This window comes from Diadema setosum, chromosome 7 (assembly GCF_964275005.1).
Source record: "Diadema setosum chromosome 7, eeDiaSeto1, whole genome shotgun sequence".
Classification (NCBI taxonomy): domain Eukaryota; kingdom Metazoa; phylum Echinodermata; class Echinoidea; order Diadematoida; family Diadematidae; genus Diadema; species Diadema setosum.
The window spans coordinates 37,018,160-37,038,347 of NC_092691.1; the positions used below are offsets into that span (position 1 = coordinate 37,018,160).

General features: G+C 39.1%; 2 protein-coding genes across 2 annotated transcripts; both read left to right on the forward strand.

The window, feature by feature from the left end:
* The first annotated feature begins 9,294 nt into the window (after nt 1-9,294).
* On the forward strand, nt 9,295-10,431 carry LOC140231213 (G-protein coupled receptor moody-like). Its single transcript, XM_072311359.1, has one exon. The coding sequence runs from the start codon at nt 9,295-9,297 to the stop codon at nt 10,429-10,431; it is 1,137 nt and encodes a 378-aa protein (XP_072167460.1).
* Nucleotides 10,432-17,239: 6,808 nt separating this feature from the next.
* LOC140231215 (G-protein coupled receptor moody-like) lies at nt 17,240-18,337 on the forward strand. The gene has a single exon (XM_072311360.1). The coding sequence runs from the start codon at nt 17,240-17,242 to the stop codon at nt 18,335-18,337; it is 1,098 nt and encodes a 365-aa protein (XP_072167461.1).
* The last annotated feature ends 1,851 nt before the right edge of the window (nt 18,338-20,188 follow it).

The following is a 20,188-nucleotide window of genomic DNA, read 5'->3' on the forward strand; positions in this document are numbered from 1 at the left end:
TGCACCCAAGTAGTTTTGAATGAAATCAATCAATTTTGGCATCCGATTTCAACAGGCCTTTGTGGAAACGGGTTTGTCTCTGGCTTTTAGCGTAATTACTCGAAAGAACACGCAACGGTGCATACTTATTGGCAAATATATACAATGCACATGAATACGTTTAACGTCAAGATCTTTAAGGGCCTATCCCACTGGAGGAGGCATCGCCGCGATTGACGCGACCGTTTTAGTCAACAAAAAAACAAAAAATACCCCCAAAAAACAAACAAACAACAAAACAAAACAAAAACAAACAAACAAACAAAAACAAACAAACCCATTTGCATGGCTCGTGCTCTCACCAAGAAGGCAACTTGAAGGGGGCATTTCATGAAGCATTTTGGTCAGATATTTTTCTGACAAATTGTTACAAGCTACTGAAATCCCTGCATCTGATTGGCTGAGAGCAAATTTGTTCGACAACTTTGTCGGACAATGATGCTTCATGAAATGCCCCCAGGGCGACGTCCGAGACGGCGTCTCCAAACAAGGTGACAACAATATTGTGCATAAGTGTTTCCTGTTTCCCCACCAAAATAGATTTTGTATAGAGAGGCAGCAGACCATATTTGGTAGTAGATGGTATTTAGCTATTGTTTGTATATGGGGGATTTCAGTTTCTCTTCTTAAAGCTGCGGATGAATAGATGATGACAAAGATTGACCAGTCTGGCTGAACTCCAGCACAGATTTGTAAAGTAACCACGTCAACCGGGTGTATGTACCAAACTATACATTGTGTCTTTATACTTTTCTATGACGCAGTTAACTAATTTCTTCCACGCGGATGCTATATGAAGACTTAGTGTTGATGCTTTGCTGTTTGCTGAACACGTTTCTGTAGTAAAATTCCTTTGTCAGCCAATTGATTAATGCGAGACCAAGGATCAAGACTGTCAATCAACCAACCAACCAACCAACCAATCAACCATGCGTCAAGCAAGCCATCTACATCCTTTTGAACTTGAGAGATGCACGACACGGTAGACGAGATCTTGGAACCATCCTATGTACTCATTATAAAGCTGTAATACCACCAACTTCAGATACGGTCATTATCAAGCTTACCGTTCGAGAAACTGCGTGCATGCTTCAGCTGAGAAAATGTTGATGTTTAAGAGGTATGAAAATGTTAACACACTTATGATTAGCTGTGGAAAAGAGTGACAACATTTTTGAGCATCATAATGATTACGCAGCCTCCCTACTTGAAAGAACACAGTGTCCCACAATGTGTTCACATAGTCACAATGTGAAAACGCTCGAACTTAACAGTGTGAAGATTAGTTCACACTGTGGTGTAGTGTTCACTTAGTAATGCTTTGTTTCACACTGCGAATTGATGACTCACATTGTGTTCACATTGTTAAAACGCTCGAATTTAACAGTGTGAAGAGATTCCACACTGTGTTCACACTGCGTCCTCACCGTGTTTCACATTTTGTTTCTCACACTGTGGGACACTGTGTTCTTTCCAGCAGGGATAATTCGGGCCCCTTGCTGGAATGCGGCTTCTGTGCTATATTATTTTTGCGTGTCATCTTTATACGTGTCCGATAATTTCTTACTATCATACGTTCAAAGTTATGCATTTATGCTACCCACACCCATCTGAATCATCATAACCTCAGTTGCTGTTCCCTTCAATGTCTTTACTTTTCAGTGATGTATTACTTTTCCATCATTTGTTTTCTCTGAGTCTTACATACTGTATTAACACTAGTTTGTCTGTTTCTTCAATCATATTTGTTTTTCCTCTGCTGAATGATCTGAATAGATATGCATGCTCCATATTTCCCTATACCTGATTTTATTCTGGGACCTACGACTGAACAGTTTTGCTTTTGTGGAGGCACCATCATATTTCTCCTTCTTTGTAAGATTCATTGTCCAATACTACTGTAAACATACTTTTCTGTTTATTTTCATATCTAGACAATGAATGCCTTACATTAAGGTGAAAGTTTCACCTATATTTTGTACTCCGTAATTTTTGTATTGTATAATTCTATTTTTATGATTTTTCCTGAGAGATATGACAATATATTGAAATTAGGATTGAAAAGAAAGAAGAAACAAATACATTTTGCTGAGATCCGTATGCAATAACATTCATTTTCATACAACTAATGAGAAATTCCCAGCTAGAAAGAACAGTGTTCACAGTGTGAAACATAATGTGAGACAAGGTGTAAAATCTCGTCACATTCTTTTTTAAAGCATTTTTGAACATTGTGAACACATTGTGAATCATCAATTCACAGTGTGAAATAGAGCATCATAATGTGAACACTGTGTGAAATCATCTTCACACTGTTAAATTTGAACGTTTTCCCCATCCATAGACTATAGTCAACACATTGTGAGACACTGTATTCTTTACAGCAGGAAATTGCCGTCACATTAAAAGAAATACATAACATTTCACTGCTAAACGGAATGATTACATCATAATCACATTATATTTTCTGAAAACATATCATGGCATAGCCCTCCACTTGAATCGGTTCCATGATTTTATACGTTGGCATACCTTGCCTACAATTCAAGGTAAAACCATCGGCTATTATGTAGGAGAACGTCTTTACCTCTCTTGCATAAGAGAAAAAAAAAAACACACAACTAACCAACTTTACTGAAAAATTGTTTTTCATGTTAACAAATTGAAGACAGTCTAAAAATGACAAAACATCGTGTTTCGCTCTTATATCATGTGCATCAACACTTTTATCTAATATGTTACCCAAAGTCAAACTTACAGGTGAATAAATCATTTGAAAAGGGATTGTCACAACTTATGATGGTATGCGCATTTCTTATTAAAGTATTATGCTAATATAATACAATTTTTAGTGAAAGAGATGGCTGCACGTCACGAGACCGAGACCCACGAGTCATACAGCCCACAAGTCATACAGCTCACAAGTCAAGTCATACAGCCCACGAGTCATACAGCTCACAAGTCATACAGCCCACTAGTTATACAGACAGACAAACATGATAAAATGATGTGGACATTCAGATCAGCCAACTAGAAAAATACCCAGGTATGAAATGAAGTTCGCTACAAGAAAATTATTCACAAAATGGTCAGTGTTGTAGTGCACACCTGCTTTACATGATATGGGGGGGGGTAGTCATCTGCAAAGTCGTTGAAATGGTATAAATTCACAGAAAATAATGTAATCGGCAATTAAGGCAGCGTTAAAAAATCGGAAAAAGAAGATGCATCCATGAAGACAGCTTTTCTATTTCAAGAAAAATGTACCGTTTTGAGAAGAATAATTTTACAAACACAAGCTACTGAAATCGAGGTGAATCGATGCGATTAAAAAAAAAAAAAAAAAAAAAAACGTTTTCATCCGCTGAATTTCATACAACATAGTTAAAGAGAAAATTACAAATTAAACTCTAAGCAGGCGGGTATAAGCAGGCAGATAGGATATCTAATATAGTGAAGCGAGAAAGAAAAGGGCGAAAAAAAGCTTAGATCCTGTCCACCGTCTGATTAGAAATTTGGAAAGCCTATTAAATATAGCGCGATGCCACCTAAAATTAAACCATTCATCGTTCTTGTCCTCTATCATTTTTTCATACATTTTTTTTTGGGGGGGTGGTCCCATGAAGAGAACAATTTCATTTAAAAAAAAATGGTAACAATGTCCCTCCCCGTAGCATGACAGAACTGCCCCCTAAAAGCCACACGTGTACAAATACATACTTAATGTCGTTAATATGTAGATGGTGCTGTTATTAGTTAGTTACAATCTCTCGCTCGACAGCGTAACGAAATTGCACCCGCCCGTATGTAAATTTCACCTTAATGGAACACCCTGTACAGGTACATATTTGTAATTGACATGTAGATGGCGCTGTTCATCCTGTCGGTCTCGTGAGCCTTCTCTGCCTATATGTCGGTCTCGTGGGCTTTCTTTGTGTCGGTCTCGTGAGCCTCTTTCACGCACTGTCAGTCTCGTGAGCCTTTTATGCCTAGTGTCGAACTCATGGGCTGTATGACTCATGGACCTGTTTTTGATGTCGGTCTCGTGGACCGTATTACTCGTGGGTGTCGGTCTCGTGGGATGACCCCAAAGAGATCAAGAGATCTGTCTGCTTTTTCGATATGAAACTGAGATGAAATAATATATACAAACATAGCAGTAAAATATGATTTTAATAGATCCATCATTATGGAATGGCATCTGTTTGGAAAGCCTGCTGAAAGCGCTTTTTGAGCGTGAATGTTGACTTGAGCACTCTTTATGAGGAAATCAGTAATGCACTAAAGTGTGAATCTTGGTCATGGCAACATGTGTTAAATCATCTACCTTTCCATTTTAGGAGAAAAAAAATATTTTGGAAATTTCAATCGAGTTGACCTCTTTGTTTTAACCCACAAAATATCCAATCAAAATACATCACCATACTTGCAGTAGTTGTTTTGAATTGATATCATGATTTTTTTTTTTTTTTGCATTTTTCTAAGCCCAGAATTACATAATAAAAGCCGATGGCATAATATGTATTTAGCATTTTTATCTTGACCACGAAATACACAGAATAACTAGCAGAATGGTATCAATGTCCTGTACTGATTTTCCGATTTCTTCGAATTGAATAATCGGAATTTGCGAGCGTTTAACTGGTTGCGACCAGTTATCACAACCATGGTAGATTAAATGTAGTGTGTATTTGAGTTGATTAACAGATAACTCAGTGAGATTTAATCGATGAATATTTTGTGACAGGTTTTATTGGCTAATAATTTCTCATTTTTATACTCTTGCTACGTTAGGAGAAAAACTGAGATTAGATCGTCTCCAATCATGGCACCTGCATGGAATTATCAATTGGCTTCTGTCCGTCGAGTATGAGGCGGCTTTCCGACACATCGGTTTCTAAACTCTGACGTCACAATTTGATCCTGAGTCAAATTCGACGTGACAGAAAACTGACGACACAGATCCTTCGCCTTTAAGAACAATTCCCTCCCGTCAACGATTAAAATCTAGAGGCGATTTGTGAATAGCAATTTGAGCATGTGCCGTTGTGTGTGTTACGTGTGTGACGGTGCATTGTACTGTATTTATCCAGACAAATTAAAACATGTCTAGGGGAGTAGAAAAACAGGACGAATACCCATGCTCGTCTGCACCTTTGAAATGCATTGTGCACAAGTGCATAATAAGTATAACAAAGCGCAAAGTAAGAGGACATTAAATAATTTTAAGTGCCTTTACATTACACTACAAGTTAAATCAAGTTCTTGAGCTGGTAGTAAAAAAAAATGCACAAATTAAAGAGGGCTAGTCAGAGTGACAGTAAATGAAATATTGCAAATTGTATTAGCAGAGTATTAAAAAGAAAGTAGATAGATATATCAGAATTATTACAATACCGTAGTATAAACATGGATATTGTATGAATATTATTATGAGGAAGAGATAGTGTTAAAAAAACATGCACCAAATTAAACATATTACAGTTAGTTTGTATGTATTAAAGTACTATGATAAATATGCACGTACAAATACTGTTTTGATATACGTTTAAAATGAGATTAATTAAATGAGAATGAGATGTGCTGTTTTCAATATGATGTGATATTAAGTTCCATCCTTGTGAAGTTTAAAAGTAAAAGAACTTTTTAAGATAATCTACTCTAATCTACAGATGGAATATTTTATTGTTATGGTCTGTTCTTTTGAAATCTGTTAGCGGGCGTGATTATGCATTGTCCAGTATTTATCATATTATTTGCCAGCTAACAAAATATTTGAGTCTAAAATACTGACGTCTTATTATTAATTTTGAGAAGTCTAACTTTTGCAATAACATGTCATAACATGTCGTTTGTTCCTTTCGGGGCATGCGCAATGACGACTTTTTTCCCCCTGTCTTCGATTAGAAGCCCATCAGAGGCGGCAATGAAACGAAGGTGTGGGGTATATAGGCAGACGAGCCTACCCCCCCCCCCCCCCACCCAATTCTTGACAATGACAGTCTCGCCAGAAAACGTGCTTTGAAGTCATTTCATGTCATTTCATTTCATTTCATTTCATTTCATTTCATTTCATTTCATTTCATTTCATTTCATTTCATTTCATTTCATTTCATTTCATTTCATTTCATTTCATTTCATTTCATTTCATTTCATTTCATTTTATTTCATTTCATTTCATTTCATTTTACCACGGATAAAAAAGCCCAATTGGCAAAAGCTGTCTTTCAATGGGGCCGTGAATCAAGGTACATAAATCATATCAACATGATAAGAAATGATTGAAATAAAAACAAACAAAAACATGTTGCACTACATCGACAGAGTAAGGTTTAACATAATTTTCATAACACAAATCTACACAAAAATTACAGAGTATACACAAATATAACAAAATATAAATCATACTAATATAAACTTATTCAATTCTCCTGACAAGACTCAACAGTGCGATCCTGCGATATTGTGCGTCATCATAAAGTTGTTTGTATGGTTTTTTGCCCTCCTCCTTCTTCTTCTTCTTTTTCTGTTAGAGGCAATTGTGTCCGGAGATTTCGTCTCGATAATTTTCCCCGGCTCAATTAAATAATTTCCCCTGCTTCTCCGTCGTGGATCAACCTGTCTGTTGGATTCGATAGTCTAACCTGTGAGAATGTGAGAATGGGTTCAAACAAAAGGCGTGGATCTGGTTGCAGCGCTCGTAACAGATATCAACACAACTTGTGCTGAGTCACATTCATTTGAATTGTATTCGATATCGCGGGAGAAATGTATTTTGATCGGGGTTTTTATTTTCTTCAACCGCTTCGATTGTTTGGGCGTTTATTTCTGGAGGAAAACTCAAGGGAGCAACTCTACTGGGGACAAATACGGTAGACGCAAATATTGATGCAAGATTTCAAGTCTTGTTTAGCAGAAGGTCGTCTGCTGATGATGTTGCCGTCACTGTGTCGTTGCCAAGACTTGTTCTTTATGTCATCCGAGGTGTTGCCATCGGACCATAGTGTACTCTAGATGGAAAGAAATGGTGAAAAATTACTCTCTGCTTACAGAGTTCACGCAGTGACCTTTTTCCAAAACAATATCAAAATAATGTTTACTCTCAATTTAGCACACAAATCTTAGAAATTCTGTATTTTTTTTTTTCAAATGAGACGGTTAGAAAAATATTGTAGTGGCTATCCAGCTGACAGAGTTGATGTGAAACAAGGTTTCTGTTTTCACTTTTTTAAAGGGATGATACAGCATTGTTGGAGATGAGAATTGGGCTTTTAACTTTATGCGAGATACCAAGAAAACACTTATGAAATAGTACAGAGCATGCCATTTTAAGAGGAATTCAGAGTTTATTTGATGAAAATCGGGTTTGGAATGACTGAAACATCAAAAACAAAGTAAAACAAAGCGATCGTATTAAAAGGTGAGTCCCACACTTTATTAGAATCGCTCTGTTTTGGATATCTCAGCCATTTTGAAACCAATTTTCATCAAATAAACGTTGAATTCCCCATGGAATTACATGCTCTTTCATACTTTATAAGAGGTTTCTCATTATCTCATCAAAAAATGTTAGAAACCTGAAATTAGGTCTCAACCAAAACAATACGATCCCTTTAAGATTCTATGATATTATATTATGTCAAGAATACGAAAACATCCTTGACTCCATGGATTCAAAGTGCATAAGGGTTTTTAATCACAGGTTAAGATTAATAAGAAAAAATAAAGAGAGTGCGGTTAGTAGTTTTCAACAGCAGCTGAGAAAACTGTAAAAAAGCAACCTTTCTAGCAACATTTTTCCCTTTACATCGAAACCGCAATAACATGAACAAAGAGTGGATATGCATGGTATTGCTGTTGTTGTTGATCAGCTTCCGTTTCGTTTCGTTTCGTTTTTCTTTTCTTTTCGTCAGTCTATAATGGCCGAGAATTTGTTACACAGTTACTTTTGTGATGTATCCGTATTGATGCACAAGATCTGCTGCCCGTGTGCGCTCACTGCCAGTGCGTTGCCGCGTTTGATGCTACAGACTGGTGCGGAGGAGCGTCTCGCATTAGTCTCATCATTAAATCCACGAACCAGTGTGGATGCAGCATCACTGAGAACCAGCCGGACGACACTTGTTCTCTCATTCTCAGCCTTTCAACTCGACAGGAAGGTTAACTGACTACAAATACTGCAATAATGGATAAGAGCCGTGCAGTAGTATTAATTTCATCGTGATTGTCCAATCTTCTGCATACACCGCATTCTACAAGACAGTGCCTATCGCGAAATTGTCTTTTTCGGGTCATCTATAAAGATTGCGTTTTAACCTGTGATGGGTAGAAAACTGATTATGGTGTATTTTTCTCTCTAAGAAGGCAAACTGTCAGCGTCGGTGATATAAAATTTGATAGAGTTCGCAGCCTGACAAGTAAACCACTGCGAGGGAGACTTTCGATGAGATTGTTGAATTTTGTCCACGCGCGCCAACGTGATGTGGAATCGGGACGGTAGTAGATGCCATTAAGTTGAGTTGAATAATTAATCAGGATGTCGGAAGAGCTTGTCAATGGGTGGAGGGTCCAAGTAATGAACTCCAGGTATTTGACATTTAGCTCCAGCATCTCGAACTAAGACGACATCCCGCTAGAAGCTTAGACAAACAGGATTAAGTCGATTTGTGTTTGCGTTTCGACATAATAGTCTTTGGACATGGGAGTACAGTTCATGGCAGGACTGTAACAAACCTACGTGCACTGACGATTTCTACCGAAATATTTCATTAGTGTCGCTATAATAAGAGCTCTCAACGAATTTATCGGAAAACGCCGATTTGTCAGTGAAGTGGGACAAAATAATCTATGTTTTGCATGGCTCCTTTGATTTGCTTGTTTTGTTACAAGGAAGTCATTTAAACGGACAGTGAAATGTATCCATAGGACATAGCGGAGAGACATACTTGATAAGAAGACGGAACTGGGATCATTATCAAAAACAGAGAACACACGAGCGATCAACACAACATCATTTAATTCTTTGTTCTAACGTGATTGGAAAGAATTTACTGCGGGATGAACGTGATTCATTTACAACGAGTTTTGTTAAAGTAGGGTGACGGCCTTTTGAAATGGTCACACGTAAACACGATGATGCTTACTAGAGTATTCTTCTGTAACACACTTGACTTTACGAAGTGAAAAATCGAATAATGAAGAGTGGATAATAAATGCTTACACAAGACGACTGAAGTTTTGTAAATCATATTGAATATGGAGCTTGACATCGTAAGCGAAGTTAGTGGCCACAATTATCGGAATACATCGTTGTCGGCTTCGACTGCACCGCCGACCTCGTCGGGCTTCGAATTTACTGACTACCGCCAGCGCATTGCTGTCTCCGTGATGCTCCTTGTCATCTTTTTAATAGGAGTGGTCGGTAACGCGTTGGTCGTGGTCGCAGTCGCGGTGTCTCAGAAGCTTCAAACCTCTACCAATGCTTTTGTGGTGTGTCTGAGTGTCACTGATCTCTTTTCCTGTCTTGTATTGCCATTCCAAGTCGTCAATGTTCTCAGCACCATAGGACCACTGCTTCCTGATGCACTTTGCGGCATCATCGGTGGAATCGCTATTTCCTCCGCCATCGCCAGCGTGATCACGCTGGCCCTCATAGCAATCAATCGCTGCATTATAATCACGACCGAACGGAGGACCTACGAGAAAATTTATTCTACTGGTAACGTGACGGCCATGGTACTGTTTTCTTGGGTTTTCCCTCTCGCTACTATGGTGTTACCTCAAGTTGCAGGGTTCGGGAGAATTGGTTACACCAAGAAATACAAATTGTGCCTAATGGATGGAGACCACAGTTACGCTTTCATTTATGAGTACCTCGCTGCTTTCATTCAGCTTACCTGTTTTATCATCATAGTCGTTACATACGGAAAGATATATAGGTTTTTACGACAGAAAATGTTCTTTGCGCGTAGCGCTTCGCGCATTTCAAATGACGGGAACACGAACCGCATTGTACCAACCGTGACAACAAGTTTTACCGATCAGTTCTCCACGTCGCAGACCACCCCATGGCGTGAGAGAAACGGGGAAGCGCGGGAAGGGAATGGCGTGAAGATGCCGTCTAAGCGAGAAATACAGATCACGCGAAACCTCTTCTATGTCATCTGCGGGTTCTTCGTCTCGATCGTTCCGTATGCCATTGCCGTATCCATCCCGAATAGCAGCAGGGTGCTTGTTTACATGACGCTGCTCTTGTGTGCATCGAGCATCATCAACCCAATCATCTACGGCTTCAACCACCCACATTTCCGCGTCGTTTTCCGCACTCTCCTTCGATGCGATTTCGACCGAATACCGGAACCGTCTCCACTCTTCCGCGCACTAAGAAAATGAAAACAATGAAAACATAAGAGATGCCCTGCCTTTATTTGTTGTTTGTACTGTGCACCTACTAAAGTGTGTAGACAACAAGTGCTTTGAATATTTGGTTTATTGCCACTTGGTCTAATATCAGATGGTCTACTTCCCAGTTCGTCTAACACCACTAGGGCTAACTCATGTGGTCAGCTATCAATTTTGTCTAATGTCCGTTTTGTCTAATCCTCACTTGGTCTAATTTCCTATTTGGATAATTATTATTTCGTCTAATGACCAGAGGGTCTAATTGCAATTTTGACTCCTTGGGTTTCTTTCCATTTTGTCTAATAAACTTTGGGTATCATACGAAATGGGCATAGCCCATCTGGAAGTAGACCAACTGGTAATGAGGATAAGTGGCAATTGGACTAAGTGGTCACCAAATGAACTGGTTGTAGACGAAACGGGATTAGACCATTTGGGTTGAGACTAAGTGGCTATTAGACGAAGTGGGAGTAGACCAAGTGATAGATTACCCTTTGATTCTGCTGTCACTTTTTCCTGTGCATGAGTTCCATGTCTAATTCATCAGTCAGTGATGTAAGCAATTGATAAACGGTGAGTCTATCAAGATGAAATGCATACATGTATTTCTTTTCATAGAAATGCATGTGTTGTGTTGTGTTTCGGCATTATGTACTTCCAAATGTTGCAGTAATATGATAAGTGAACGATTAAGGAGGTGATTTATCAAAAGCAAAATGTGCCTTCAAGTGTCACTCATTTATCTACGAGGGGAGGGGACTTAATGTTCTTCGTGGTTGTCTTTAAAATGTGTAAACCTGTTCCATTGTAATTCGAAACAGGCATGATTTTTCATAACAATGTTCCCAACAGACTCTCTTCACCGTAGACACGTCTACAAGACACGTCTACAGACTTGTCTGGCTAGTGAAAGTAATTTTGTCAAGTGAAAAGAGGAATTCCAAAATGAAATCGTGCGTTTGTGTTCTCAATCTCTGAGTACTGTTGCTTGCATGGTAATCTATTCTGTCACAACCAGGATGCAGTAGCTTGTCGGCTATAGGACGCTACTGTCATCTGACACGTACATTAAAAAATATCCTTTATTAGTCCAGGCTAGAAGGCACCCAACCTTGTTTTTGGATATATACAATGTTTTTTGATGGTTTCTTGTCAATTCGAGGGTGCTGATTCTAAATCCGATTGATGCCACTCGCGTAACCTTGAGCATTTTCGGCAAAATGCAAAAATCCAAAATGGCCGCCAGATATGCTAATTCGGCCGTGATAAACATAATAATGCGCATTATATGACAAATTATTCCACCAATCTTTGTACATTTCTGTTCCTAGAGTTACTCCATCTGCATTTGCAAGAGAATTTTCATTTCATATAGGTTCATTTAGTATTTAAAGCTTATTTTTATTCAAAATGGCCGCCATTCCTATGCTTATGTACTATATGAATGGCAAAACATAATGCATGGGAATATAGAACAAATTTACTGTATTTCCAGTCCCGTACCTACGCTGTGATAAAGTGTTGCATGTGTAATACAAATATTGTTGGGTGTCACTTACAATATAGAGGGCCTACATGTATATTTCAGCATTTAATATTCATAAACCTTACTATGTTTAACACAATTTCTTATCTATTTCATTTTGTCTCAACAACGAATATAAGTTCACTAAACGTCTCGGAAGAAATCAATATAATATCATATTCTACACGCAGGTTGAATATGAAAATGTAATACTAACACAATATATTAAGAAGCCTAGATGCATTGTATTTATCAAATAATGTTGAAAATGGAGGGGAATCTAGAAAACAAAGCTTCTAATATACATTCCCCTATAACCATATTAACAAAGTACAGAAAATCCTATACAGTAAGTGCAGAGATACATGGTTGCAGACAAAAACATACCGGACGTTAATGACACAACTAAAAACCCTTAACATTATAGATTTTTTTTTTCTAGCAAGGAGTTGGGGGCGGGGGGAGGGAGGTGAGTTTGAAATGGATCATAACCTCCATCACTTTGATATGATATAATTTAGAAGTACCGCCTTGATATTATAGAGTAAACTTGATTTTCTTCTTGACTTAAAACAACGACAAAAACTGGTGAAGGCATAAACGAAACTGTCTAAACGCAATACCGTACAAACTATTCATTAAACATCAACAAAGGAGCAGTGAGATACCTCTTTCAGTTCTCTCACAGTTCCTAGGTGTTGATAATAATTATACACTTTGACATCATGATCTCATTCAGTCTTGTCTTAAAACTAAAACTGTAATTTTTATTGTCTTTAAAGAACCCTTTAATTGGATATTTGGCAACAGGTGACATCAGCCCCAAATTTGCAGAAATCTCAGGCTGAAGATGCATATTAGTCTTGCAATTGCTTTAATTGAAACCACATCTGGTGATGTTCAGCACTTCCTCAGGGGTCAGAGGGCGATTATTTGCCATAGAAACAGAATGAAGACATGAAGACTCACCACCCGTTGAAGCCCTATGGCTTAGTTGCCAGGCCAGAGACAGTGTTGTACGTAACTTAGGTGGTGTCAGAGATGACATCAGACCAGCATCTTCACCAACCGGTTTTGGGGTCAAAGCTTTCAAGTTACGGGAGGGAAATCTAGGCTTGTGGGATTTCAGACGCATTGATGGCAGGTTGTTCAAGGGGGCATTTCATGAAGCGTTTTGTCAGATCTTCTCTTTTTGACTAACTGTTATAAGCTACTAAAATCCTTGCATCTGATTGGCTGAGAGCAAATTTGTCAGACAAATTTTTCAGACGAAACGCTTCATGAAATGCCCCCATGCTATCGTGTTTGGAAGGTCAGGGTATGCGTTGACAGCACGTTGACTGGTGACACTTGCCATCCTTTCCATCCAGCGTGAGGGAGAGTGATCGAGTGCCAGTGAAGGAAGGTAGACTTCCTTAGCCTATGCTTGGAAGGCTTGCCACAGAGGGCTACCTTGAACACAGCATTGGCAAGATGGTTACTAAGATGGAAGGCATGGGTCGGATGATAATCTTATAAAGGTTGGGGCAAAGTCTCCAGAAAGTGAAGAACTCCTCTATTGTCTTGAGATGGGTCAGTACTCGGCTCATGTCATCCAAGGACTGTCTATGAGACGTAAAAGCAAGATCATCTGCAAACTTCCTACGTGAAGGGAATGTTATGTCACCATGTATATGGTAAAAAGAGCTCTAGTGGAGTTAGTTTACAGCCACCATTAAGGAGGCCATCATTCAGAGTCCGAACACGGCTGGTCTGGTTACCTAGAGCAATCCTGAATCTGCAAGTGCTCAAAGACTCCAACCCCAAGTACCTTCTGATCTGGAGATTCTCCCGCCTGAAACCCCTAGCAAAAGGGAGACTCCAACTTGATATGCGCGAAGCGCATAAATTATCAAGAGCGCGAAGTTCCCTGCGGCCGGGGTCCAGGGCCCGCTTGAGCTCTGGAAGCTCTTATAGGGTTCTTAATGTTCTTTTGTGCTATCTAAGGCTTGTTTTTGAACATACGAACACACAAAGTAAGAAATCATTTCAAGTGGGAGACACAGAGCCAGGGCAGGAGAAAGTAAATCTCAAGCGGGAGAACGGGATATTTTGCAAAACGGGCTTTCGGCGGGAGATCTCCCGTCGAAAGCTGGAGAGTTGGAGTCTCTGAGTGCTGAAGATTAAGGACAAGCAGTGTGAAGTTGTTATAACACTGCTTTCAGAATGAGGCAGCACTGTACAGATCTCAGAGTCTCTCTTGACATCATATACGCAAACACATTCACTCAGAAAAAAAAAATGGTAGAATTCATCTTCCATATTATAGTTCATCTAGGTTAACACGAAAAACCTTTGGGCCTTGTTTTCATTTCAGAGATTTGACAACAGGAAGTGAGGTGGTCCCTTTTTTCCACTTTCCCCTTCCTCATATTCTTTCTCGGGTGAGGGGACTGAAAAGTTTGTATAATATCGCTTTAGATAATGTAGAACAGGAAAGGTAATTGGAAATTTCATTTGTGTCATCATCTAGGATTCAGCCTTTTATCAAATTGTTCATGTCTAATAATTCCTGGTAAACGATGTTGATGTTGGCGTCAATTTAAGCTTTGGTGGGTTTTACCAAATTTAGTCTTGGGAAAAATTCAGATTGAGGAAGCAAATTTGGATGTTTGCATCAAAGAATAAAACAGCTTTTGTGAGTGACAATCCTCTGATTTATAATCAGCACACAAATTGAGAAACAGTGTAACTGGGTGACAGAAAAAAAAAGAAAGAAAATTTGTTTTTTCCATGAACACTTTGCCGTTCATATTGTGCAGGGGTATATGAGTGGCATTCATTTTGAAGTTTTGTATGAAGAATATAATAAGTCTAAAAACAATACATTTTCTGTTTGTTTGCTTGTTTGTTTGCTTGTTTTGCTAGTGGCACTCATTAGATTTGCATGGCACATGCAAAATTTGATAAAAGCGTAGGTATGTGACTGAAAATTCGTCTTCTATTCCTATGCATATTTTTTTGCCATTCATATAGTACATGAGTATAGGAGTGGCGGCCATTTTGAATTGAAAATAAGCTTAAAATACTAAATGTACCTCTTCAAATGAAAAGTTTCTTGCATGTGCAGGTAGAATTACTCAAGGAACAAAAATTTAAAAAACTTTGATGGAATAATTGGTCATAAAATTGACATAACTGGGATTATCATGGCCAAATTAGCATATCTGGCGGCCATTTTGGATTTTTGCATTTCGCCGAAAATGCTCAAGGTTACGCGAGTGGCATCAATCGGATTTGGAATCAGCACCCTCGAATTGACAAGAAACCATCAAAAAACATTGTATATATCAAAAAACAAGGTTAGGTGCACTTTCTATGGAGCCTAGCCTGGACTATTATATTGTAGTTGTCAGACGTATTTTTCTCGTATGGACTGGTATGCTAACAGCAAGGACTCGCACAGAAACAACCTAATCCACACATTGCTTACATCCACTGAAATCCTTAAGGCTCGGTCACAAATACCATTAAGAACTGCTGCGAACGCCGTACGAACAATTTTTAGACTATTTCGTAAGATCTTCTTAAGAAGGCCGTACGAAACCAGCGTTCGTAGAACGTTCGTAGACCGTTCGTAAGTTCGTAGCCTGGTCGATGGTCTTGTCCAAGATTTTTTTTTTTTTAGCTTCATACGAAACCCTCTCTTTGTATTAATGTGGCCGCACGAACTTTAGAATTCTTACGGACAGTGACATTCGTACGAAAGCATCGTTCGTACGAACCTTTGTGACCGTAGCTTTACCTGTCTGCCTGTTAAACACGGCACAGGCCACACTAGAAAGCTGTGATCAATAAGCTGTGGGATTTTAGTGGTCTGCACGCATGGTGGTTGGTGTACCTGTGACCATGATTTTGCTAACACGAGTGTTGAGGAATGGATGTTATTAACCGTGTAACTTTCGGTCAGAATATACCTCAATTGGCTTAGCTTTGTATTCCCTTCACTTTATACCTAGCAACCAATGGAATGATAATCATTCTCGGTCACTGTCTGGAATAAATGTCAACACTGGGAAGAGAGGGGTATGATCAAGTATGCTTTTACATATAGCAATACTGGAGTTTGTCACATGATGGTGAAAGCGTGGACTGGACGAACATCAATCGAAACTGTTGAATATGTTCGTGTTATCTTTTGTTTCAATTCAACTGTAAAGTTTTGCACTAATAAATTGGAAAGATTAATGATAATTAGATGTAGTTTCACTGGTTCCTATTCAGATAATTGCTAAGTCACACACACATACACACACACACACACACACACACACACACACTTACACTCACACTCACACTGCTACTAAATGGTAAAGTAATTTTTTAGGATACTTTATTTTACGAAGTGCATGCAGCCCCGTGTTGATACAATTATTACTACTCTGTTCGCGAAGACCTCTTAAAAAGTGTAGGACCAACGCATGAACACATAGTTACAAGAGTTGACAGAATTGATATTTCTGGCATATCAAATTGTCACCCTTTTAGGACCTTGCTTTTTATCTTTTACTCTGTCATTGTCAGTTTTTATCAAGCAATTTTCTTGTCTTAGAGCAGTTATACAATGATTAACTTTTCTTATCATTTCCCAAGCATTATCACTTATTTTGCATTACTAATTTCTCTTTTATTTGATGTCATGAGATCTTCGATAACGTGCGATTTACTCTTTATTATCCTCTAGTATTCCTCTCTTCCAGGAAACTACTGACTTTTAGAGTCACTCTTTTGCCGGAAATCATGTTCTGATAATGATTCTGGGGTTTTCCTCCTCTGTCGGTTTACCGGTAGTCTCTTCTCAGAAGCCGCTTTCATTTAGTTATCATGTGACATCTGTGTCATTTTACCAACGGTGTATTAATAAAATAATGCTGGATAATGTGACCCAGACACCTCTTGGATTTTGTTTTTCGTTGTTAGGGTTTTTTTTTTTTTTTTTTTTTTTTTTTTTTAGTCATAAGGAAATGCGAGCGAGTAAAAAAAAAAGCAACAACAAGAAACGAAAGCGAAACCTAACATATGAACTCTCCGGATATTACCCACAGTTCTGTGTAAGTGGTATATTTTCCAGGTCTTCGCAGATTGGCATATCTCTCAGAACTTCCTGATTCGACTTTTGCGCATGGTCGTGTCGCTTGTGGTGATGACAGTCACAGAGAGTGAGTGATATTCATCGACAGTGGCAGGACCACTGACAGAATCGTGCCCTCTTTCATATCCTACACCTCTACTACAATGGAGCCTGAAGACTACAGCTTAAGGTGTGATAACTGTCAAGGTAATACATCACCATCACCATCACCAACAGACGAGGAGGAGTTAATCATTGCTTACAGCGCACGACTAGTCGTCGCTTTGATCGTGCTTGTCACATTCGTTGTTGGGTTGGTAGGCAACACGCTGGTCCTGATCGCCGTGGCCGTGTCCCGGAAGCTCCAAACGTCCACAAACGCTATTGTCGTCAATCTTGCCGTGGCGGATATACTATTTTGTTTCGTCATCCCTTTCCAGGTTACTAACACCCTCAGCAACAGAGGACCGCTTCTAGAAGATAAACTCTGCGCAGTCATTGGGGGAATCGCCATATCTGCCGCCAACGCTAGCGTCATCACACTGGCTCTCATCGCCGTCAATCGCCTGGTCATCATCACCGCCAAACGGAGTACGTATCGAAGAATCTTCTCTGCCCGTAACGTAGCCATCATGATTGCGTTGTCGTGGCTCATTCCACTTTCAACCAAGGTAATCCCTCAGCTGGCAGGTAAAGGGAAGCTGGGCTACATAAAGCAGCACGGGATTTGCGCTATGGATCTTACCACCAAATATGCGCGTATATACTTAATCATAACAGCTTGCGTTCAAATCTGTTGTTTCGTAGTTGTCGTGGTAGCATACGGGCTGATTTACACCTTCTTGAGGAAAAACTTCTTTGGGAAACACCGCATGCCGCCGACTACCCCAAGCGCGGCTAGCATCCCCCAGCTGCTGATGTCACAACCGACCCAGGAGAACCAGCCTGACAACAGACAAAACGCTCAAGTGGGAAGGGAGCTTCCTTCTAAGCGTGAGATTCAAATTACGAGAAATTTCTTCTGGGTCATCTTCGGATTTTTCGTGTCTTTCGTTCCCTACGCAATCACGGTCGTTATTCCACACAATCGTAAGGCACTTTTCTTCATGAATCTCTTTTTGTGTGCTTCCAACTTCATCAACCCGCTCATCTACGGCTTCAACCACCCACATTTCCGAGTCGTTTTCAGGGCTCTTCTGCGACGCGACTTCGACCAGATAACAGAGCCGGCACCCTGGCTTCGAAAGCTACGGCAGTCATAAAGCATGTGCACCCCAAAAATGTCGGACTTTTTGGCACATTGCTTTGTTAAAAATTGTCATTCCATTTGACTGTCCTATCAACAACAATAGATTAGATATTATTTTTCACAGTATACCATATTCGAAAATTTTAATTGATCGGGGGTTGGTTTATTTGGTTTGCACGAACAATTGCGAAATATCTGTTAAAGCCTCAAACAACATTCTTTTGTGACCCGTCTCCCAGTTACCCTGTTGAGTGAATAAATTGGGGTCGAAAAATTGATTTAAAAAAAATAATGCGTCCAGAAATCGAAAGCTGGTAATTATGTTAACTCCTTCCTGTCTGCGTGGCAAAGTTTCAATTACACCGTAATATCCTGGTCATTTCGTTTTCAAGTTAGGGAGCATGTTAAACCGGTGTGTGTTCAAATGTGCTATTGTATTGAAATGCTCAGTCTGAAATATTTTACTAAATCTCAACTTTAAAAACCGAATTCTAAATATTGTGTTTCTGTAGAGGTCGAGTTTCTCCTGCTTTTTCGTATTCTTCTTCTCATCTATTTTGTAAATAAATTGATTTGGGACAAATTGTATATCTTTCCGTAGCTCAGGGTCTGAAGAATGAAATAAATGCCACAATCAGACAAATCGACGATTGGCGACTTTATTAGGCTTCACAGCGACGGGCACAAAATATTTTGCACCTGTTCTAAATGTTCTATGTTTTCAGATACCATGCATCTGCCCAGAAACAAAAAGTCTAGTCCTCCATTCATTCCCATTACTGTGATGAAGTTGATAATTGTATTGATTATTTTTGTAATTTGTTTATTCCCTGAGGTGTATGTGCTTGACGCGATTCAACTCCCGTCTGTACAAAGCTGTGAATGAGACTGTTTCTTCTTCTTCATTCTTTTTTTTTTTTTTGGGGGGGGGGGGCATGATCACATTGGTTATTGTTAGTCCCAGAGAAGACGGTAAGGGACGATACTATTTGATATAAAAGACCCACCATGTCTAGCCCTGGTCTTAACTCCGTCAGACCTTTAAGGCCTCTATGTACAGTAGACTCCCGTTATAACGAAGTTTTCTTTCGTTGTAACCGAACAAATAAGCAATTAAAAACAAACAAACAAAAAAGACAGAGAGCGGATAATGTTGCGAGCTGAATTTTTACTTCGTTGTAACCGGAATTTCGTAATAACCGCATTCGTTATAACGGGGATGCACTGTATACGGTCAAAGGAATATGGATCAGTATGGTTTCAGTGTTACCAGGCCATGGACCTTGGCGTGTGAACCTCTGTAGATCAGGCTGTTCTTATCAACAGTTCTACAGGGTTCTAATGGAAAGTTTTGGCAAGTGCCAAAACGAATGATCGAGTACCTCACTTGCACTAGTAAATTATTGTATGAAAATAAGATGTCAAATAACTAAAATGCCTCGAGGGCCTATGTAAGCAATTTAAAAAAAAAACTTCTTTTCTTAAAGTGGATATATCTTGCAAATGATATTTAATTTAGAATCGTGAGTCCTCCACTCGCATATTGTTGTTTGTAGTACATTATTGGCCCACATATTTAGCTCTTCTTCTACTTTTGAAGGAGAGAAAGGAAGGTAGATCTACTAATCATCTGCGAGTTTAGATGATCAAAAATATAGATGATTTAGGTATTAGACCGTGAGGAAAGCGTACCATATGATTACTCAAAAAGATTTACTTTATCTCTTGTTTACATGTATCTCTTGCAGTCTTTACCCGATTGTGCAGTACGATATATAACTTGCAAAATCTGCCAAATGATGTAATGATGATAATCATCATTTCAACTGTAACTGTGATGATGATTATTAGTGCTATTATCATC